Raw genomic sequence first — 24,031 nt, forward strand, 5'->3', positions numbered from 1 at the left:
CATGGCCAAGAACATGATTCCTCCTCCCTGTTTTTTATCCAGTAATTATATAGTCCTTGTCCAATATCGATGGATGGTATTTCACCTCTTAGTGAAGAGATAGGTGTGTAGTGGAGTGGAAGGAGGTTTCTTCAAGGTTGATGTGGATGAAGGTGAAGCTGAGAAGGGAGATGTGGGTTTTTGTAAGTGCGTATGGGCCTGGTTGTGAGAAGAGCATAGAGGAAAGGGAGGCTTTTTGGGTAGATTTAAATGAGTGCATAGAGGGATTAGGGAGAAATATCAATGTAGTTGTATTAGGAGACCTTAATGCTAGGGTAGAAAATTAACCAATAGATGGAGTGATTGGGAAGTATCGAGTTCTGGGTAAAAATGGTAGTGGAGAATTGATGGTGGTGATGTGTCTTGAATGAGAGTTGATGACAGCAAATAGTGTTTAGGAAGAAAGTCAAACATAAATACACATGGGAAAGGGTGGTGGATGGAAGGGTGGTAGATAGAGAGTTAATGGACCATATAGTGGTGACCAGGAGTATGGTAGGAAGAGTTAAGGATGTACATGTTCTAAGGGGAGAGAGTGGGGGAATATCAGATCATTTTCTGGTGGAAGGTAAATTGAGAGTGGAGAATAGGTGGAGACAGAGAAAAAGGGCAGAAGGTAGGGAGGTACCTAAAGTGAACTGCTTAAATGAGAAAGAAAAGGAGAATAAGAAGTTGACAGATGCATGGGAGGGAGTGAAGAATAGAGTAGAACTAGGAGTGGAAGAGGAATGGGGATGGTTCAAGGAGGGAATCATAAGGTGTGCAAAGATGGTGTGTGGAAAAAGGAGGGTGGGAGGAAATAGAAGGAAGGGTAGTGAGTGGTGGGATGAGGAAGCAAAGAAGGGTGTAGAAGAGAAGAAGCAGGCTTTCATAGATTGGCTACAATTTAGGACGAGGGAATCATATGAGAGGTACAAAGTAAAGAGAAGGGAAGTTAAGCATAAGATAAAGGAAGCAAAGAGGAGAGCAGATGTGAAATGGGGTAAGAGTTTGACAGAATTTTTTTAGAGTATGTACCGTATTTTTCGGACCATAAGGCGCAGGCAAAATCCTTAAAATCGGCCAAAATTGGGTGGTGCGCCTTATCATGAGGTGCGCCTTATGTGTGGCTTCAGTGCAAAAAAATGCCTCGGACAGTGATGTACTACTTTGACACGTTTCGTAGCTAGCCTGCCGACGGCGACAGTGCATAGGCCTAGCAAAAGTTACAACCAAGTTATAACCAAGATGCATATATCTTGACAAGAAAATTGCAAAAACTTCGACAGTTTTCGAGTCCATGCCACTGCATTCATTCATGCTCTCATGGCTATGACATGATAGCGTCCACAACACAGACAGCCATTTTGCATTGGTCTAGTCTTGCTCCACTTAGACTGTAGTCATTAGGGTATTTCTTTTAGTTTCGACCATGGGCGCAATATAGCAACAGAAAATTAATCATTAATTTTGTAAATTAAAATGTATCAACGTAATATGCAATTTTGTGGGCGGAAATGAAAATAAAAAATACCTTGCTACAAGCAAATATGCTAATGAACGAAGTTGTAGCATAGGATCGGGACGCCATCTTGTCTGTCAATTGACGGCCTCAGTAGTTCGACAGTACCTTGCCAGGTACATTTTCTTGAAGGAATATTATGGAGCGGAGATACATGCATTCCTTTAAGCTGCAAAAACTTTGTATACCCTGCAAGCTGAGAGAGTGGTTGAAAAGCCCGCCAACGTCTCTCGCGACGACGACAACGAGGACGAGCCAGATGACATTTAATTTGCAGGTAAATGATTTATTAAACACAGGTTAGGTTAAACAAATCTATCCTTTCATTTCTTCGACGTCGGCAGCTATTATAACAAACATGGCGTACCATTCGTCCGACATGACTTCATTACTTACGAAATCTGTTTCAGCACCTTTTTTGTTTTTTATTTCCGCTCACAAAATTGCATATTACATTGATACATTATAATTTACAAAATTAATAATTAATTTTCTATTGATATATTGCGTTTTTAAGTGAATAGAGAATTCTGGGAATAAAACTGCTAATGTTGGTTTTATTCCCCACAATTCCCAAAAAAAATATATATATATATAATTTATTTTTGTAATTTTGCTAAATCTCAACCGATTTTTCTCATTCAACAACGAAAATGTTCAGTTCTGAATGCACTCACATATGCATGATTATCCGATGACGAGACCAGGTGCGCCTTATGTAAGGACGGGGAATAGCAAATTACGGGTGCGCCTTATGGTCCGAAAAATACGCTAATAAAAAGATTTTTTGGATAGAAATTAAAAGAGGAAGAGAAGGTGAATCAAGTAGAGAAGAAAAGGTAAAAGGTGTAGATGGAGAGATGATAATGGAAGAGAAGGCAGTGAAAGGAAGGTGGGCAGAGTATATTTGGGAGTTGCTAAATGTGAAGGAAGATAGGGAGGGAAAGGTAGTTGCAATGGGAAGCCCTAAGAAAATGAGTGATGTGTGAGGAAAATGGAGGAGAAATAGGGAAAGATGAAGAGCAGGTAAGGCATCTGGGTTGGATGGATGCCATGCAGAACGTCTGAAGAAAGGAGGTACAGTTATGGTGGACAGGCTGGTGAGGTTATTTTAAAAGAGGGTAGAGTGCCGGAGGACTGGAGGAGTGTCTGTATAGTTCCACTTTACATGGGAAAGGGGGATAAGTGTGAGTGTAGTAGTTTCAGAAGGATCAGCTTGTTGAGTGTACCGTATTTTCCAGCGTATAGTGTGCGACTTTTTTCCGTTGGAAGGGCCTAAAAATGGGGGGTGCACGTTATCCGGTGGTGCGCATTATCTACGGCCTACGATAAAAATTCTGCGGCTGTGCGTGTAATTTTTTTCACAACAACGTGAAGATGTTGGCCGTCACAAAGTCGGGATGGCACACTTCTCCGTGACGTTCCGTGAGAACAAGAAGAACAGCCATAGTGACATGAAAGAATACGCCAGCATGGGATATATAAATATTTGGTATAGGTACGTATCTATCGAATCTTATTTTTTATGTTTAAATAGGCCTAAACACCATGAAACATGATCAAAATTCATGATATTTGCCCATGTTCACAGCATCCTAGTTTGAATTTTTATATTGGCTTTGTTGCTTCACTTTAGGTATGGTACAAATTCCGTTGTGGCCTTCATAAACTCGTGTCAAACACCTGACTACAACACCCTCTTTCGGGAGTTATATTAACTAAACGTCACCTCGATGACTGTCCTATTTCACCACTGTCATTGCAGGTTCAAAGCTAAATTGAAACAGTCTGTAGTTTGTTTCAGTATTAAATAAAAAATGGTAAAGACGAATTATTTCCTCAAGATATAAAATGAAATTTTCTGTAAAAATCCCGAAATTTTTCTGTATATTTTACTTTCAATAAACTTTTTTAGATCATATTTCCTACAAACTATTTAAGCTACAAAGTAATAAGGGACCAACGCACAACATGAGTCATATACCGGTACATGTAGTTCCGACTTTTTCTTAGTTGTGTCCTGATTGATGACTAAACTGACACTTAATTTAGTGACAAATCAACAGATTTCCCAGCGGTGGCTTTAGCCAATGAAAAATACTTCTCCATGAAACCTCGTTCACATGATACTAAGTAATTAATCGCCGTTATTTCATTGGTTTATTTTTACTAATATTAATTATCGTAGTCTATGCAAATATTTGGGATTCGTAAAACAGCACTGGTACCAACATCATGAACGTTGGCCGTTTTAGCTCACCCGGAATATGCTAGATCAGGGCCGAGATTGACAGTTCTATTGCCAATTTAGCCTACACTAAACACCCTCTTGCGAGAGTTTGTTAAACTAAACGTCACTTCAGTAAAGACACTTATGAACCGAAACATAGTTTGTTGCTGCATGGCGATAAAAACTTGTACATGGTGATAAAAACTTGTAAGATGAATTGTTCCCTCAGGATAGTAAATTAAAATTTTTCTGTAAAAATCCGAAATTTTTCATGTACATTTTGTATTCAATAAACTTTTCATGGCTCAAATTTCCCACAAAACAATGGACCAACGCAAGCAGGAGTCGCATACATGCAGTTCACGAGCTTTAGCCACCAGTGACTTTTCCTGGCATGCGCGTTATACGTCGGTGCGCGCTATCTGTGTACTGAGATAACGAAGTGCATGGGTGCGCATTATAACCCGATGCGCATTTTAAGCCGGAAAATACGGTAGTTGGGAAGGCTTATGGGTGGGTCTTGATTGAGAGGATTAGGAGAGGAACAGAGGGAGTAATTGGTGAGGAACAGTGTGGTTTTAGGACAGGTTGGGGTTGTGTAGATCAGATTTTTGTGGTAAGACAGATATGTGAGAAAGGTACATTTTTGTGGTTGCTCTCCGGATTCTTTCTATTTTCTTTATATTCTCTTTGGTGCTGGGTGACCACAATGTCACTGCATATTCTAGTCTAGGCCTTATCAGTGTGACCAATATTTTTCTAATAATTTCTTCGTCCAAATATGTAAATGCCACTTTTATTGATCTTAGCAAGTTGTAGGATTCTCCGACAATTTTGTTTATCTGTTTATAATAGGACAAGTTGTTTGAGATAATTATACTCAAATCTTTTTCGGATCTCTCCTTTACCTCCTTGGTTCCAATTTTATATTGTCCTGATATTCTATTTTTGCTTTTTCCAAACTCTATTATGCTACACTTATTAACCCCTTCCATACGGTGCCGCCTACATAGGTGGCATGAGGAGCAAGTGGATACGCGAGGCTGCCATATCAGCGTCTTGATTATATTTATTGTAGTTGCCCCTGCATAATGACATACTCTCTAAACTGTCTTCATCACATTTTCTATGGTTATCAAAATTCACGGGTGAAAGAGAGAACGATCGATATAAGCGGTGACTATTTTTTATGATGCGAGTATTATGACGAAACATCGTACGTCTGGCAGCTAATGCTGCCCGCGAGATTTTGGCCCGTAGTGAAGTGGTTAATATTGAAGTCCACTTCCCATTTCTGACTCCGGTTCCATACCTTATTCAGGTCTTCCTGCAGTGATTCACAATCCTTTTCAGTTTTTACTTTCCTCAACAGTTTGGCGTCATCTGCAAAGAAGCTCATGTAACATTTCACATCATCCATATCATTCACATAAATAGCAAACAGTATTGGAGCCAATACAGATCCTTGCGGTACTCCACTGATCACCTCTTTCCAACCTGAATATTTTTCTCTGAGCACTACTCTCATCTTTTTACCAATCAAGAAGTCCTCTAACCATTTTAGTAGGTTCCCTTGTATCCCTCCTATATGTTCATTTTTTTTTTTTTTTTTTTTTTTTTAAATAATTTTTTGTGTGGTACTTTGTCAAAAGCTCTTTTTAAGTCCAGGAAGGCACAATCAGCCCATCCATTCCTTTCTTGCACTATGTCAATTAATCTTGAGTAGAAACATATCAAGTTTGTCTGAACCCAAATTGTCTTGGGCTTATTATATTATCTTCCAGGTGTTTTACCCATCTATTCTTGATGATTTTCTCACAAATTTTGGCTATAGTCCTTGTTAGTGAGACTGGCCTGTAGTTAGTTGGTTCTTCCTTGTTTCCTCCTTTATTTATTGGTACAATGTTAGCATTTTTCCAGTCTTTTGGTATTTTTCCTTCTTTAAGTGAGCAACTTACTATGTTATGTATTTTGTCCATTAGTTCTTCTTTGCATTATTTTAGAATCCAATTTGCAATTCCATACGGGCCATGTGATTTCCTGATGTCAAGGTTTGATAGATGTTCCAATATTTTTGTGTTATTGTTATCTCACTCAGATACTTGGGTGCAAATGTGACAGGAAAGGGAGGTGTGGGGGTGGAGGTAGAATGTACATTGAGAGAAGCGAGTAAATGCCTTGGTGGATTAAAGAGTGTAATGAGAAACAGACATCTGGGAATGGATGCCATGAGGAGGTTATATGGAGTGATTGTGTCAACAGCAATGTACGGGGCAGAAACATGGAACATGAGAGAGGAAGATAGAAGGAGTTTGAATGTGTTTGAGATGAAATGTCTGAGAAGTATGATAGGGGTTACTAGGCTAGATAGAGTGAGAAATGAGGAGGTGAGGAGGAGAACAGGGGTGGAAAGGGAGTTGGGAGATAGGGTGGATGAAAGAGTATTAGAATGGTTTGGACACATGGAAAGAATGAGTGAAGAAAGATTAGTAAAAGCAGTGTGGAAGGCGGAGGTGAAAGGAGTGAATATGAGGGGGCATCCTAGGATGAGATGGATGGGGTGAAAGGGGCTTTACAAAAGAGAGGAATGTCTGTTGAGGAAGGACGGGAGAGGACAGAAGATAGGGGTGAATGGAGAAGGGTTGTGTATAGATGAGGCTGTGATGCATGAGGGGGGGTGGGTGGGGGATGGGGGGGTGAGGAAGTATGAGAAAAAATTTGACGCAGCCTGAAGGAATTTCTCCCCGTATTCTCCTTTCCTGCATGAGGGGACAGAGGGATGGGTCGCCAAATTTATGAAGCAGCCTTGCTGTGGATGTGCTGTGTCTTACGACACTGCTTTTGACCCAAGGCAGTGGACAGGATGCAGGGATGACCCGTCATCCAGGCGGTGCTGAGATAGGAGGGAGGGAGAAGGGTGGAGGGGAGTGGAATATATGGGAAATGAAATGGGTGGGAGTGATTTCTATGCCTTTTTCTTTTTGGCTACCCCCGTGTAAGGGGGAAAGAGCCTTTGGTATATGTATGTTATCTCGTTCATGGGGGAGATCGCCTTTCATTACCTTTGTCCCAATATTGTGCTTTCTCTCTCGTGAAGACAGATTTGAAGTGATTATTCATGACTTCGGGCATTTCTAATACTTCCCTTGGCGTAGTTTCACCATTTCCTGTTTGTTTTTAAGTTTACCATTCACGTATCGATAAAATAGCTTGGGTTGCTCTTTGCATTTATCTATAATATCCTTTTCATGGTTCCTTTTTTCCTCTCTTCTCACTTTAACATACTCATTTCTAGTTTATATAAACTTGCCATTTTCATTTTTTTTTTAATCTTTTCTCCATCTTTTCCAAGCTCTCTCTTCTATCTTTTGCCTCACTGCATCTTTTGTTGAACCAGCATTTAATGTACACTCTAGCTTCTGTCTTGGTTCATGCCTATTCACCCCTTCTTTGTCATTATCCATCAAGATATCCCATTTCTCTTCCACTTTTGTCTCTTCCATGTAAAATTTTTCCCAGTTTGCATTCTGGAAGAATTTCTTTAGTTTTGCAAAGTCCATTTTGTTGTCCATCAATCTTCCTTTCCTATGCTTTTCATTTCTCTCCAAGTATATTTCTTCCTATAGTTCAGTCTCAATGAGTATATGGTCACTCTTTCCAATTGGTGTCTTGTATTGGATTTTATCCACAATTTCAGGTTCTGTTGTAAATATCAAATCTAGTTCCGACGGCTCCTCGTTATTTCTATATCTGGTGTTTTCACTGACCCACTGAGTCATTGTATATTCCATGGTCATGTCCAGTAGTACATTACCCCACAAATCTTCTCTTCTCACTGTCATGTTCTCCCAACAAATTTCTTTGCAATTGAAGTCCCCCATAATTACCAGATTACCCTCACCTATTAGTATCTCATTGAATGATTGCCTTGTATCTTCTAGCATTTTCATATGCTCATTCTCTTTCCAAGAGTTCGTTTCTGGGAGCACATAAGTCACCACAAACTTTCTACTTTTCATGTTCTTGTCTTTGACTTTTATCATGATCAGTTCTACATTACCTTTGCCCTCCGTAAATTTTGTCACATTCAAGTTTTTCTTGGCCAAGAACATGATTCCTCCTTCCTGTTTCTTCTCTGTTTTTGATATGAAGGAGTGATTGTACCGACAACACTGTATGAGGCAGAAACATTGAACATAACAGAGGAAGAGAGGAGTTTGAATGTTTGAGATGAAATGTCTGAGAAGTATGATAGGGGTTACTAGGCTAGAGAGAGTGAGAAATGAGGAGATGAGGAGGAGAACAGGGGTGGAAAGGGAGTTGGGAGATATGGTTGATGAAAGAGTATAAGGATGGTTTGGACACATGGAAAGAATGAGTGAAGAAAGATTAGTAAAAGAGGTGTGGAAGGCAGAAGTGGAAGGAGTGAATATGAGGGGGTGTCCTAGGATGAGATGGATGGATGGGGTAAAAGGGGCATTACAAAAGAGAGGAATCTCTGTCAAGGAAGGATGGGAGAGGAGAGAAGGTAGGGGTGAATGGAGAACGGTTGTGTATGGATGATACTGTGATGCATGAGAGGGAGTGAGTGGGGGATGGGGGGGTGAGGAAATATGTATGAGAAATAATTTGATGCAGCCCAAAGGGATTTCTCTTCATCTTCTCCTTTTCTGCATGAGGGGACGGAGAGGGGGGTTCACTGAATTAATGAAGCAGCCTTGCTGTGGATGTGCTGTGTCTTGCGACACTGCTTCTGACCCAGAGCAGTGGACAGGATGCAGGGATGACCCGTCATCCAGGAGGTGCCAAGATAAGAGGGAGGGAGGAGGAAGGAGGGGAGTGGAATATGTAGGGGATGGAATGGGTGGGAGTGGTTTCTATGCCTTTTTCTTTTTGGCTACCCCCCATGTAAGGGGGGAAAAGCCTTTGGTATATATGTGTGTATGTGTATATATATATATATATATATATATATATATACACACACACACATACATATATATATACACACACTGTAGGTATAAATATTTCATTTGTCTTTTTTTTTTAATTCCATATTGCATTTTCTTTCCTCTGAATATTTCCCTCTATTGTCTGATACTGCACAATTCCTTAACCAGTGTATCTAATACAAGATCCAGTCCTGGATCATCAACAATATGTAGGTCATAGGTTCACAAAACCGGTGTTGACTGTTCAATCTTTTGCCCCTGATCTCTTTTGGAGGAGATTCACAGTTCCCAGGTAACTGGCTAGCTATTGAGCAGACACATAAATCACTCATGGAAGAAATACTGTGATGCTGTCAAGGGAATCTTAATGTGTTGCAATGTACATTGAGATGCTCTGTGTCTTCTGTGTGGTGCTTACATCTAGGGCTAGTGGTGGCATCATAAATCCCTTCAACCTGGATTCATATCTAACAAGCTTCTGTAGGCACAATACTTAGGTTAGCCTTTAGAAAATCCATCTTTCAAAATTCTTCAATACAGTGGGCAGAATAAATTTCCTTGCATCTCCAAGTTCTTGCTAAAATAAGAATGAAATTGATAATTGTGAAGCAAAGAATTGCAGCAACTGTACTGAGCAGTGATATCACTACCTTTGCATTAATCTAATGACAATGATTTGAATAGGTATCCATGTCTCAATTAATTTTTTTACACATAACCACAACAGAAAGTGTGATGATAACATATCCTTGTGTAGGAAAAACACAAGAATCAGTACAGAGGAGTAGCATGCAAACAAGGAGCCTATAATTCATGTGACATCAATGAATAATTCATATATTAATAGACAATAGCTCTTGTTCACAAGAGGAAGGAGAAGAAGAACTGGTAACTTTCCTCGTTTTCCTGCTGCTTCAGCACACTGGATATCAGTCTCACCTTATCATTATGTGGGCCCAGAATTATTGTCTAAAACTACTGTTATTTTTTTGTAACCTAGTTATTCAAGTGCATAAGATAAAAAATTTCTTTGACCATAATTGATTCCAGGCACCCTTCACTTCCTTGGTGTTTAACTACATCAGCTTTCTTTTCTGAGGCCTTCCCATCATCAGTGAAATATTTTCAGTGTCTTCTTGCTCTCTTTCCTAGAATGAGTGTTTAGTTTCAACATTATCTTGAATTCTTTCCCTGGGGGGCTACCCATACGAGACTCTTCCTGAGTGTATAACCTATTATTGACCTTATTCCTAACATATTCATCTTTCTAACCATGTCCTAATTTTGTCTTTTGTTCTCTTACTGTGCTCCATTGCACAATATTAAGACAGTGAAAGATCCTACACATATTCTTATCATACCTTACACTGTGATAAGCTACTGTAGCTCTAAATCTTGGCTTTATCCTTTTACTTTACTTCTAGATTGTACCTTGATCACTTCTCTATTCATTATGACCATTGTAGCAGGGAAAAACAAGATGTTGGTGGAAATGGAATGTGGCACAATGTGCAAGTGAAGAAGGGAGCCTAAAATAATGGACCACATGCCTCGAGCCAGGTTAAGCATATTCCCTACACAACATTCCCATTGTGCATTAAGCAGTTCAGTCTGTATTTGTGAATCTTAGTCTCACCCGGCCTTGTGAATTTTAGTCTCATCTGGCATTGGGAATTTTTGTCTCACCTGCTTGCAAGGACAGACATAGGTTAGTTGCTTGAATCACATTAAGAATAGGGAGAAAAACATATGTTTCACAAAAAAATAATGGGCAAGATAAAACTTCACAAATTCTGTCCATTCTACACATATGCACTAAACCATACACCACTTTTATTTTTTTTCTACAACACTTAACCATTCAATCAACTCTATATGAAGCTGTACCTAAACTTAATCAACAATTACAATATCAAGGATTAATAAAAATACCATTCATCTATGCTTAAGTTATTCATGCAGTCATCTAAGAAGCTCCATAGCCCAAGGTTCAGTTGTAACAAGCTCACTTCACATGCAAAAGACTCAAGTTCAAGTTCCAGGGCAGAGATAAAAGAGGATGTTGATAGTACGACTATACATACCATGTTTGCACAATTTCAGGCTTGCCTGATAACTTATTCAGGGAGAACACACATGCACAATACCAGTCACTTTCTGCTACATGTCCGTTCTACCCATACAAAAAAAAGCCTTCTGTGTGGAGGAAAAACACACCTTCCTTGGGTCTTTCCTCAGGTTCTCCACTCAGCTGGTGATTGTCCAAGGAACAGCATGACAGACTAATAAACTAACAAGCTCCCTGTCCTGAACTCTCTATTCCTCCCATGATACATTTCATTAAACTTAAGTTCCTCACTTGTATATGCCAGAGGTGTGTATTGGCGAGTTCAGCAATTCCAAGTATCCGTTCGATCTCTGGAGGGTCTTTCGCGCCTGGGAGGTCTTGTTTGTTGGCCAGAACCAGAATAGGCACCTGGAAATACAATGAATGTCACTTTTCCTGCACTTCTACATTCACGCCCGCCTCACACCAGTTCGATTTCGTCAAATTTCTCAATTTGAATAAATAGACGATTTCGTTTACAGTATTCTAGAATTCACTAAGAGCATTTGAACACTGTTTGTACAGGAATCTCTTAATTCGTAATTCAGGTTCTCGTTATGGGATGCAAAAGTAATTTAACATTTGGAAATCAGGGTTGCCGCGTTTTCTACACTGCCGTGTATAATGGGAGTGTTGCCATACCGGGGCATACATTTTCCTCGGGCGTGTGCCGACTTTCATAGCAAGACATACTTGTCAAACTTTGACAAAATGTTGGTTCTAGTTTTTTTCATATACGTTCTTGAATGTATATGAGGCCCTCATGCCCTAACATATTCAGTAAAATATAAAAATATTTTTTTATATCATTATCGCAAAAAGAAAGCTGAAACTTTAGCGTAGATTTTTTCTACACCGTAAAAACGTATCTTTTGGAGTGCAATATTGTATAAGTAACATAATTACCAATAAAAGTCATATATTTTGACGTAGCATCTATTATTTGATAACTAGTTATATGATTTTTAAACAACAGCTTAAGTTTTTAAATGTTTTGAACAGCCCGCTGATATGTAGAAAATTTTTCCTCACGCAGTTGCCACATGCCGCTATTTTTCTACGTTTTTGGTGCAAAATTCTACGAAACGACAGCCCTGTTGGAGATTAAAAAAATTAAAGATTGTAACCGAAGCCGCTTCAAATCAACCGTACTTAAATATATATAAAAAAAAAAAAAAAAAAAATGATGAAAACAGTTCCAGCGTGAAACGACCAAACTTTAGATACCGTATCTCTACAGACGTTGGGTCATAAATTAGGCGTTAAAAATGATAATTAAGGGGGATGGAAAAAAAAAACTTAGGGGGAATTGTAGAAGTTAAAGGATTATTATCATCCTTCTTTCAGTGTAGATTAGTATCTAATCATAAATAAATGATGTCACAAAAGCCCATGACATATTGACTTCATAGTACTTACACAATCAACACACCGTACGGGGTTCTTGGCAATCTGATTTTACTGACCGAGGTCACAGAACAGATATTAAGTCTCAATGCAGTCAGTGGGCAGTAGACAGGGATGACCGTTCTTTCACGAGGAGATAAGATGAGAGTGAAACAGTGGTGGATGGGAGAGGAGTGGGTGGAAGTAGGTGTGTCTTGACTGGCTACCTCCCTTATAAGGGGGAAGAAGGCCTTGGTATATATAAATAGATATGTTGCACGTGTGCCATGTGAATTACTGCAAAAATTAATAGATATATATAGATAGAGAATAGTTGGCAAATTATTCGAATTAACATATGGTTTGTCATTAGCAGATGCTGCACATATGAGCTAGACAAGTTATGTTTGGAAGAACTAGAGCAAGGAAAGCACACGTACACAATAATTAATTTATTCATTCACCTTTATTTTTACATTTTCTTCTGTATATCAACATTAAAACATCTTGAACACGTAACGGAGTTTTATTGCCCGTAGTATGATGGTGGAAAGTATTATATTCATAGATATTTTGTTATAATTGATACTTTTTTCATTTATTTATAATCGTTTATTCGAACCCTGTGGTAGGGGAGAAAGAATACTGCCACCGAGTGTTCCCGCTCGAGTCATACGTGGCGACAAAAAACGGGACGGGTATAGGATTAGGCGCTCTGCTCTCTCTAGCCCCAAAGGGGACATTCCTAAGAGAGAGAGAGAGAGAGAGCATAAGAGGGTCTGGGAGGATTTTCCCAACCAGAACCCTAAGGTTTGGGCCTTTTAATGTGCGTGGATGTGGTACAAATGAGAGTAAAAGGGAAGAGATAGGCAGTACGCTTGTGAGAAGGATGGATATGTTGGTGCTTAATGAAACTAAGTTGAAAGGGAGGGGCGAGTTTGAGTTTGGGAGTGTAGCTAAGAGTTGATGATAGTAAATACATTGTTTAGGGAAAAGTAAAACATAAGAACACATTGGAGAGGGTGGTGGATGGAAGGGTGGCAGGGCTTTAATGGGCTATATAGTGGTAACTAGAAGAAAATTAGGAAGAGTTTTGGATGTATATGACCTTAGGGGAGAAAGCGGGGGAATATCAGATAATTTTTTGGTGGAAGGTAAGCTGAGAGTGAGAGATAGATGGAGAAAGAGGAAAAGGACAGAAGGTAGGGAGGCGCTTAGAGTAAACTGCTTAAATTAGAAAGAAAATGAGAAGTACAGGAAGAAGCTGAGAGAAAAGTGGGAGGGAGTGAAGGATAGAGTAGAACTAGGAGTGGAGAAGGAATGGAGATGGTTCAAGGAGGGAGTCACAAGGTGTGTAAAGATGGTTTGCGGAACAAGGAGGACGGGGGAAATAGAGGGAAGGGTAGTGAGTGGTGGGGTGATGAAACAAAGAAGGTTGTAGAAGAGAAGAAACGAGCATTCACAGATTGGTTGCAAAATAGGACGAGAGAATCATATGAGAGGTACGAAGAAAAGAGAAGAGAAGTAAAGCATAGAATATAGGAGGGAAAAAGGAGAGCAGATGTGAAATGGGGTAAGAGTATGACAATTTTTTTTTAAAGTAATAAAAAGATGTTTTGGAAGGAAATGAAGAGAAGGGGAGGCGAACCAAGTAGAGAAGAGAAGGTAAAGCGTGCAGATGGAGAGATGATAATGGAAGAGACACAGTAATAGGGATATGGGCAGAATATTTTAGGGAGTTACTAAATGTGAAGGGAGGGAAAGGTAGTAGTAGTGGGAAGTGTTAAGATAATGAAAGTGATGAGTGAGGAAAATGGAGGAGAAGTAAGAAAAGATGAGGTGAAAACAGTTATTGAAATGATGAGAGCAGGCAAGGGACCTGGATTGGATGGGTGTCATACGGAGTGTCTAAAAAAGGGAGGTACAGTGATGGTGGACTGGCTGGTGAGGTTGTTTAATGTTTGTTTAAAAGAGGGTAAAGTGCCGGAGGACTGGAGAAGTGCATGTATAGTTCCGTTTAACAAAGGAAAAGGAGACAAGTGTGAGCATTTCAGAGGGATCAGTTTGCTGAGTGTAGTTGGGAAGGTTTATGAGAGGGTTTTGATTGAGAGGATTAGGAGAGCAACGGAGGGAGTAATTGGTGAGGAACAGTATGGGTTTAGGACAGGTAGGGGTTGCGTGCATCAGGTTTTTGTGGTAAGGCAGATATTTGAGAAAGCTTTGGGAAAAGGTAAGGATGTTTTTGGGCCGTTATGCATTTGTAAAAGGCTTATGGCAGGGTAGACAGAAAGACACTGTGGGAGGTATTGCAGATATATGGGATAGTAGGAAAGCTGTTAGGAGCAGTCAAAAGTTTTTACGAGAGTAGTACAGCTTGTGTTAGGATTAGGAATGAAGAGAGTGAGTGGTTTGAAGTAAATGTGGTATTTCGTCAGGGATGTGTTATGTCACCCTGGCTGTTCAATTTATACATGGATGGGGTAGTGCGAGAGGTAAATGCAAGGGTAATAGGACAGTGATTAGAGATGGTTAAAGAAAAATGGAGAAAATGTGAGAAAAGCCAGTTGTTGTTTGCTGACGACACTGCGTTTGTAGCAGGATCAGAGGAGGGCTTATTAAGACACCAGGGCCTGACGGTTGGCATCCAAGAATCTTAAAAGAATTGAAAAATGAGATTGTTGTTCTATTAAAAATTATTTTCAAGAAATCCATCATATCAAGAGATGTCCCAAGAGGATGGAATCTAGCTAACGTTTCCTTCAATCGTAGGAAAAACGATGGAAACTATGATCAGATATGCTTTCGAACATCATTTAGAAAGTAACTGTTTGATAGATATAGCCAGCATGGATTCAGACCAAAACGTTCTTGCGTGACTCACTCGAATTCTACAACACAGTCATCACGAATTATGACAAGATAAACAATACAGATTTAATATATCTAGACTTTGCAAAAGCTTTTGATACCGTTCCCCACGAAAGACTACTTACTAAATTAGCTTCACACGGAATAAGTGGTAGCCTATTAAGTTGAACTAGTAATTGGTTGAACGATCGAAAACAGAAAGTAGTTCTAAATGACAAAACTTCTGGATGGAAAATTGTTACGAATGGAGTTCCACAGGGATCCGTTTATCCAAATTTAAATTTAACACAAGTAATTAAATTTAACACAAGTACTTAAATTTAACACAAGTAATTAGATTTAACACAAGTAAGTGCAAGGTTATGCACATAAGTAAAAATAACAGTAAGTACGATAACAAATTATTTGGAAATTCGCTAACAAGAGTGGATAGTGAAAAGGATCTCGGCGTAATTATCAGTAATGATCTCAAATCATCTATGCAGTGTATTTCAGCCTCTGAAAAAGCAAATAAGATTCTAGGACTGATTGCGCGATCTTTTGACTTAAAAAATCCATCTCTCATTAACGAGCTATATAAATCGTTAGTTCGTCCACATTTGGAACATGCTGTTCTCGTATGGTCACCGAATCTCATTAAAGACATGAACAGATTGGAAAAAGTATAACGGCGAACCACAAAACTGATTCCAAATATAAAGAATAAATCACACGAAAATCGACTAAAACATATCAATCTGTTACCCTTAAAAAAGTGTAGATTCAGAGGTGACTTGATACAGGTCGTTAGGATTCTAAAGGGAATTGACAACATCAAAGGTGACAAAATTTTCACACTGGACAAGAATCCGACGAGAAATAATGGTATCAAACTGTTAGGAAATATATTTAATTTGGAAGTGGATAGAAACAACTTCGCCAACCGTGTAGTTAGTGAATGGAATAAACTTCCTGCAAAGGCAGTGCAATGTATTTAAGTTCGGAGCTTTAAGATTCGTTTAGATCAGGGGTTCTTAAAGTGGTCGATATCGACCCGCAGGGGTCGATGAGACCATCCAAGGAGTCGAAAGGGGGCCAGTAGATGACTAGGGGGTCGAAAGGGGTCAGTAAATTGCTATAGGGTCGAAAGGCAGTCTTTATAATTAAATGGTTAGCATGAAATGATCCTGTTCTCTTCCCGTACTGAAAGAGTGAGAATAATTGACCAACCAATATCTAAACTTAAAGAAAAATCATGTCAGTTCACTCTGAGCCGAAAATCCTCCCCATTATTTTGCATGTAGAGAGAATCTCACATACAAGATGACGAGCTTGTGTAATATTATTGGCTTGAATATTACTTATAGTAATATAATGAAGAATATATGATATCACTCTAAGCTGTTGGTAAATTAGAAATACTTATTTCAAATAATAATAAAGATAATGATAATAACAACTATAATAATAATGATAATAATAATAATAATAATGATAATAATAATAATAATAATAATAATAATAATAATAATAATAATAATAATAATAATAATAATAATAATAATAATAATAATAATAATAATAATAATAATAATATTACTAGCATTAATAACAATAACAACACCAATAATAATAATAAACTGACATAATTCGTGAATTAATAGTTTGGGGGTCTATAGAAAATCTTAAACTTTACTAGGGGGTCGATGAGCTGAAAAGTTTGGGAACTTCTGGTTTAGATAAACACCTAAGCAAGATGCTGTAATGACTGCCATTTATTTTATATTATTTATTTATTTGTTTGTTATTGTCTGTTTACTTTTATTTCTTTGATTATCATTTATTATTATTTATCTGTCATTTTATTATTATTTACTATTTACCTATTTTTTTTATTATATAACTTACCTATTTATTCATTTACTTATCTTATTTATTATTTATATTATAATAATTCTTATTTATTTATTTATCATTATTTATTTATTTATCATTATTTTCAACGTCGGGGGTATTGGCTGCTTGTTTTTGTGGCAAAGTAGCATGCAGTTGATACTTTAGGGTCTATATGGGGCGCCCCTACGTACCAGAGCCACACATCATTTTGTCTATGATAGAGGAAAACTCTGTTCATAGAGAAATGATGACACTTTTATACTACGACTGTCCCTCCGTTATGCTGTCACCCAACCCCTTGTTGCTGTCCTGTACCATTTCTCTGAGTATTCTTTTTCTGTGGTGGGGGAATTCCCTGTGGTGAGGGAAAAGAATACTGCCACCAAGTATTTCCACTTGGATCGTAAGAGGCGAAAAGAAATGGACGGAGATTGGGACTAGGCATCCTTCTCCTTGTAGCCCCACAGGGGACATTCCTAAAAGAAAAAGTAAAGGCATAAGAGGGTCTGGGAGTTTTCGGAACAGCACCCTAATGGTTGGGTCTCTTAATGTGCGTGGATGTGGTACAGATGAGAGTAAAAGGGAAGAGATAGGTAGTATGTTTGTGAGAAGAAAGATGGATGTGTTGGCTTTGAGTGAAACTAAGTTGAAAGGGAAGGGTGAGTGTAAGTTTGGGAATGTAAGTGGGAGGTTATCAGGAGTGAAGAGAGGGCGAGGGAGGGAAGGGGTGGCTATTCTAGTAAGTGAAGAGATAAATAAACGTGTAGTGGAGTGGAAGGAGGTTTCCTCAAGGATAATGTGGATGAAGATGAAACTGGGAAGGGAGATGTGGTTCTTTGTAAGTGCATATGGGCCTGGCAGTGAGAAGAGTGAAGAAAGGGAGGGCTTTTGGATATATTTAAATGAGTGCATAGAGGATTTAGGGAGAAATGTCAATGTAATAGTACTGGGAGACCTTAATGTTAGGGTCCAATTGATGGAGTGGTTGGGAAATGTGGAGTTCCAGGAAAGAATCGTAGTGGAGAGTTGATGGTGGAAATGTGTCTAGAAAGAGAGTTGATGATAGCAAATACAGTGTTTCGGAAGAAAGTCAAGCATAAGTACACATGGGAGAGGGTGGTGGATGGAAGGGTGGTAGATAGAGCGTTAATGGATTATGTAGTGGTAAATAGGATTATGATAGGAAGAGTTAAGGATGTACATGTGCCAAGGGGAGAGGGTGGGGAATATCAGATAATTTTTTGGTGGAAGGTAAGCTGAGAGTGGAGGATAGACGGAGAAAGAGGAAAGGGACAAAAGGTAAGGAGGTTCTTAGAGTGAACTCTTTAAATGAAAAGGAAAAGGAGTACGAAAAGAAGCTGAAGGAGGAGTGGGAGGGAGTAAAGGAATAGAGCTAGGTGTGGAGGAGGAATGGGGATGGTTCAAGGAGGGAGTCATAAAGTGTGCAAGGATGGTGTGTGGAACAAGAAGGACAGGAGGAAATAGAAGGAAGAGTAGTGAATTGTGGGATGAGGAAACAAAAAAAGTTGTAGAAGAGAAGAAGCAAGCTTTCACAGATTGGTTACAAAATAGGACGAGGGAGTCATATGAGAGGTACAAAGAAAAGAAAAGAGAAGTAAAGCAAAAGGTAACGGTTGCAAAGAAGAGAGCAGATGTGAAATGGGGTAAGAGTTTGACAGAAAATTTTGAAAGTAATAAAAAGATGTTTTGGAAAGAAATTAAGAGAGCAAGAGGAAGCGAATCAAGTAGAGAAGAAAAGGTAAAAGGTGCAGATGGAGAGATGATAATGGAAGAGAAGGCAGTAGGGGGAAGATGGGCTCAATATTTTAGGGAGTTGCTAAATGTGAAGGAGGATAGGGAGGGAAAGATAGCTGCAGTGGGAAATGTGAAGACAACGAGAGTGATGAGTGAGGAGAATGGAGGAGAAATAAGGAAGAATGAGGTGAAGGCAGTTGTTAAGATGATGAAAGCAGGTAAGGCACCTGATCTGGATGGATGCCATGCAGAACGTCTGAAAAAGGGAGGTACAGTGATGGTGGACTGGCTGGTGAGGTTATTTAATGTTTGCTGGAGAGAGGGTAGAGTGCCGGAGGACTGGAGGAGTGCCTGTATAGTTCCACTTTACAAGGGAAAAAGGGACAAGTGTGAATGTAGTAGTTTCAGAGGGATTAGCTTGTTGAGTGTAGTTGGGAAGGCTTATGGGAGGATCTTGATTGAGAGGATTAGGAGAGGAACAGAAGGAGTAATTGGTGAGGAACAGTGTGGATTTAAGACAGGTAGAGGTTGTGTAGATCAGATTTTTGTGGTAAGACATATGTGAGAAAACTATAGGAAAGGGGAAGGAAGTTTTTTGGTCTTTTATGGATCTGGAAAAGGCTTACGATAGGGTAGACAGAAAGGCAATGTGGGAGGTTATGCAGATATACGGGATAGGAGGAAAGCTTCTAGGAGCTGTCAAGAGTTTTTATGAGGGTAGTAGAGCTTGTGTCAGGATTACAAATGGAGAGAGTGAGTGGTTCGAGGTAAAGGTGGGACTTCGTCAAGGATGCGTTATGTCGCCCTGGCTGTTCAACTTATACATGGATGGGGTGGTGCGAGAGGTAAATGCAAGGGTAGTGGGTCAGGGATTGGAGACGGTTAAAGAAAACGGAGAAAAGTGGGAGGTGAGCCAGCTGTTGTTTGCGGACGACACTGCGCTTGTGGCAGGATCGGAGGAGGAATTGAGGAAGTTGGTGGCAGAGTTTGGGAGAGTGTGTGATAGAAGAAAGCTGAAGATAAGTGTGGGTAAAAGTAAGGTGATGAGATGTACAAGGGGTGAAAGTGGCAGTAGACTGGAAGTGAGCATTAAGGGAGAGCGACTGGAGTAAGTGGATAGTTTTAGATACTTGGGTGCAAATGTGGCAGGAAAAGGTGGAGTGAAGGTGGAGGTAGAATGTAGATTGAGAGAAGCGAGTAAATGCCTTGGTGGATTAAAGAGTGTAATGAGGAATAGACATTTGGGAATGGATGCTAAGAGGAGACTGTATGAAGGAGTGATTGTGCCAACAGCACTGTATGGGGCAGAAACATGGAACATAAGAGAGGAAGAGAGAAGGAGTTTGAATGTGTTTGAGATGAGGTGTCTGAGAAGTATGATGGGGGTTACTAGGCTAGATAGAGTGAGAAATGAGGAGGTGAGGAGGAGAACAGGGGTGGAAAGGGAGCTGGGAGATAGGGTTGATGAAAGAATATTAGGATGGTTTGGACACATGAAAAGAATGAGTGAAGAAAGACTAGTAAAAGAGGTATGGAAGGCAGATGTGGAGGGAGTGAACATGAGGGGACGTCCTAGGATGAGGTGGATGGATGGGGTGAAGGGGGCTTTGGGGAAGAGGGGAATGTCTGTTGAGGAAGGATGGGAGAGGACAGAAGACAGGGGTGAATGGAGAATGGTTGTATATGGATGATGATGTGATTGCATGAGGTGGAATGGGCGGGGGGACGGGGGTGAGGTAGTATGTGTGAGCAAAATTTGACGCAGCCCATCTCCTTTTATGCAATGGGGGGACGGAGAGCGGGGGTTGCCGATTTAATGAAGCGGCCTTGCTGTGGATGTGCTGTGTCTTGCGACACTGTTTCTGACCCAGGGCAGTGGACAAGGTGCAGGGATGACCCGTCATCCAGGAGGTGCTAAGATAAGAGGGAGGGTGGAGGGGTGTGGAGTGTATTCAGGGATGGAATGGGTGGAAATTATTTTATGCCTTTTCCTTTTTGGCTACCTCCCTTGTAAAGTGGAAAAAGCCTTGGTATATGTATGTATGTATGTATGTTATTTTTTATTATTATTATAATTATTATTATTATTATTATTATTATTATTATTATTATTATTATTATTATTATTATTATTATTATTATTATCATTATTATTACTATTATTATTATTATTACTATTATTATTATTATTATTATTATTATTATTATTATTATTATTATTATTATTATTATTATTATTATTATTCATTTATCTATTTTTTTTTTTTTTTTTTTTTTTTTTTTGCATCAGACCTAGTTATGAACCAAAACGTCTTCTGTTGGGATGCTTCTCCTTTGCAATCCTTTGAGTTTGGGAAGGTGTGTGAAAGAAAGAAGTAAAGATAAATGCGGGTAAAAGTAAGGTGATGAGATGTACAAAGGGTAAAGGATGGCAGAAAATTGGAGGTGAGTATTAAGAGAGTCTGGAGGAAGTGGAGAGCTTTAGATACTTGGGGGCGATGTGTAGGGAAATGGAGGAGTGGAGGTGGAGATAGAATGTAGATTGAGAGAAGCAAGTAAATTCCTTGGTGGATTAAAAAGTGTAATGAGATATAAAATTTGGAAATGGATGATAAGAGAAGATTGTATGAAGGGGTGATTGTGCGGACAGCACTGTATGGGGCAGGAGGAGACAAGAAAAGAGAGAGGGAGGAGTGAATGGGAGTGGAGTACGTGGGAATGGGAGAGGGTTTATGCCTTTGACTTTGGCTACCTCTCTTGTAAGGGGGAAAAAGCCCTTGGGATATGTATGTATGTATGTATGCATTTATCAAGAAATTACTATCAGAGGTGGAACTCATAGAGATAGATAGATAGAGATAGATAGATAGATAGAGAGAGAGAGAGAGAGAGAGAGAGAGAGAGAGAGAGAGAGAGAGATAGAGATAGAGAGAGAGAGAGAGAGAGGGGGGGGGACGTAAGCATGTTTGCCTACGTTATCTGTTGTTCTTCCAATTATTCCCATCTCCTTTTGTTATGCCATTGCTCTGGGGAAGCGTGTTTCTACAGAAGCAACACAGCCAACATGTAGCATACGACCTGCGTAGCTTTCAACATATTTGCTAAATATGGTTTTAAGTCAAGACTGATGCTCTCAGCTATATAGGCGACATTGTTGGTTCACATGGGCGTCGGGGGGGGGGAGCAAGGGGGGTAGTTGTCACCCCTAGAAATCTAAGGTGTTTGAAAGTTTGCCGGTCGTTACATACAATGTCATTAATTTTCTAAGTTGCAGAATATCAGTGTATGGTTGATTTTCGTCTGGTTAGTCCGATGTATACGTATATTGTGAATTTGATTAAATTCAAAATGTAACTCATGTAGATAATGTTAATATATGCCTATGTAAATATAACCCTATATCATTAACCATACATGTATAATATCTTTAAGTTTGCCCCCCTACAAAATTTCCTGCGGACGCCTTGTTGGTTCATGTAACCATACTATTTGACATTTTCTATGTTAAATGCCCCAAAACCGTGTCCACATATTCAAATACTGGGCTAGTTGTCAAACTGATGTCTGAGAAGACGACTGCTGCTGCTGCGTATTTGGTGTGACACTGTGCAACGAACCTAGACGTTTCTTGCAATACTAAGGGAAGGGTTTTGATAGGTTTCCATCTCAAGCAATTACTCAGAGAGGAAATACGAAATTAAGTACTAAACTCGCTTTTCCACGTATATTTCACTACTTCTCGTACACTGTGGAAATACATACGCTATTTCTTTCAATAGCAGTACTAGCATGATATAACACAAACCACATGAGATCACAGACGAAATATTTACTGTAATACACCATAGCCAGACACGACAACGATCACCATATTTTTATCTTTTACTCATATTTCGTCTATTTGTTATTTTCTCTCACCCTATTTTAAACACGGGTCATTCACTGTTCACATCACACTAGTTCGAGGTAGTTCTGAGGTAGATAAGAATGATGGACAAATCAACGAGGAAAACATAAACGACTACCCTTGAGCAGGCCTTGCTTTAGAACTCCAAACTACTACCCTGGTTGCCCTCAGGCTGGGCATCATAACCTCTCCACACAGACGGGTCTGTGTAACTATATGAAACTGTTACATACTACATTTTTTGCTTAACCTACAAACTCCTTCGTAACAACTGCATTCGAGAAATAAAACGAACAAATTAATAAATAGATATATAAACACAAAATAAACAAAGAAATAAAACACAGATTGTGCATTTTTTAAGTTACTAGTCGATGACCAATTACTATTCAAGAAGTTTTCTCTGATTAGTGTGGATGATACTAATTATTTTCTTTACATAATTTGTCCATCGACTAGTAATAACGACACGAATGACCGTTAGGGCAACAAAAATCAGATGGTTTATTTATTTATTTATATATCTATCAATTCAATCAATAAATTAATTTTACGACACTGCGCTCCCTAGCCTCAGGAGACAGGCAACGTAATGTCCTTTGAGTCAGGGTGGTCTGGCGCGGGTGTAAAAAAGCACGCGCCTTTTACCCGGCCTGTATTCAAACGGTGACTCATTGCCGTGGGTGAATGACGCACGGTGATGTTTCACTTGCTACAAATACAAGTTGTCTTTGTACAGTTCTATAAGTTGAATAACGTCCTCACGGTGCCAGTAGAGTTGCGACTTCTGTGACATGATGAGTGAGGCGGTTTGGTGGGTCTTCTATTGCGCCTCACCAATCCACCACTGCTGAGAGGACATTGGCACGAGTCTAGTGTCCCGCGCGCCCGAATTTGAGTGTGTTGCAAGGATCGCCGGAGACAGTTGTTCTTCACGATTTGAGGCGTAGTGTGACAGAGCCTTTACTATTTATACCACACATGTACAGACAGTATCTCTCACTGTCAATTATTTCTATGCCGAAAGTTTGCCTAGCAGTCATTGACGTACTACGAGATGCTAAAATAAGTCCAATATATATGTATATAGAACCTAATTCTGATCCCACCTTTAACCCTTATCCTAACCCCATTCCTAGTCCAAATCCTGTCCCCAACCCTTAATTCCCTTGCTCAGCAATAATAATAATAATAATAATAATAATAATAATAATAATAATAATAATAATAATAATAATAATAATAATAATAATAATAATAATAATAATAATGATGATGATGATGATGATGATGATGATGATGATGATGATGATGATGATGATGATGATGATGATAACAACAACAACAACAACAACAACAACAACAACAACAACAACAACAACAATAATAATAATAATAATAATAATAATAA

At 39.2% G+C, this 24,031-nt stretch overlaps 1 protein-coding gene across 4 annotated transcripts in view; it reads right to left on the bottom strand.

Annotated features, from left to right (window-relative positions):
• Positions 1-24,031, bottom strand: part of LOC143029188 (ADP-ribosylation factor-like protein 4C) — a 171,820-nt gene that overhangs the window by 10,028 nt on the left and 137,761 nt on the right. For all 4 annotated transcript variants that reach the window (XM_076191730.1, XM_076191733.1, XM_076191731.1 and 1 more), the window contains exon 4: positions 11,082-11,198. In XM_076191730.1, coding sequence (XP_076047845.1) covers positions 11,082-11,198 — 117 coding nt within the window. The remainder of the gene's footprint in view (positions 1-11,081; positions 11,199-24,031) is intronic.

Source organism: Oratosquilla oratoria, chromosome 10 (genome assembly GCF_046742065.1).
Source record: "Oratosquilla oratoria isolate Oo_2021 chromosome 10, ASM4674206v1, whole genome shotgun sequence".
Classification (NCBI taxonomy): Eukaryota; Metazoa; Arthropoda; class Malacostraca; order Stomatopoda; family Squillidae; genus Oratosquilla; species Oratosquilla oratoria.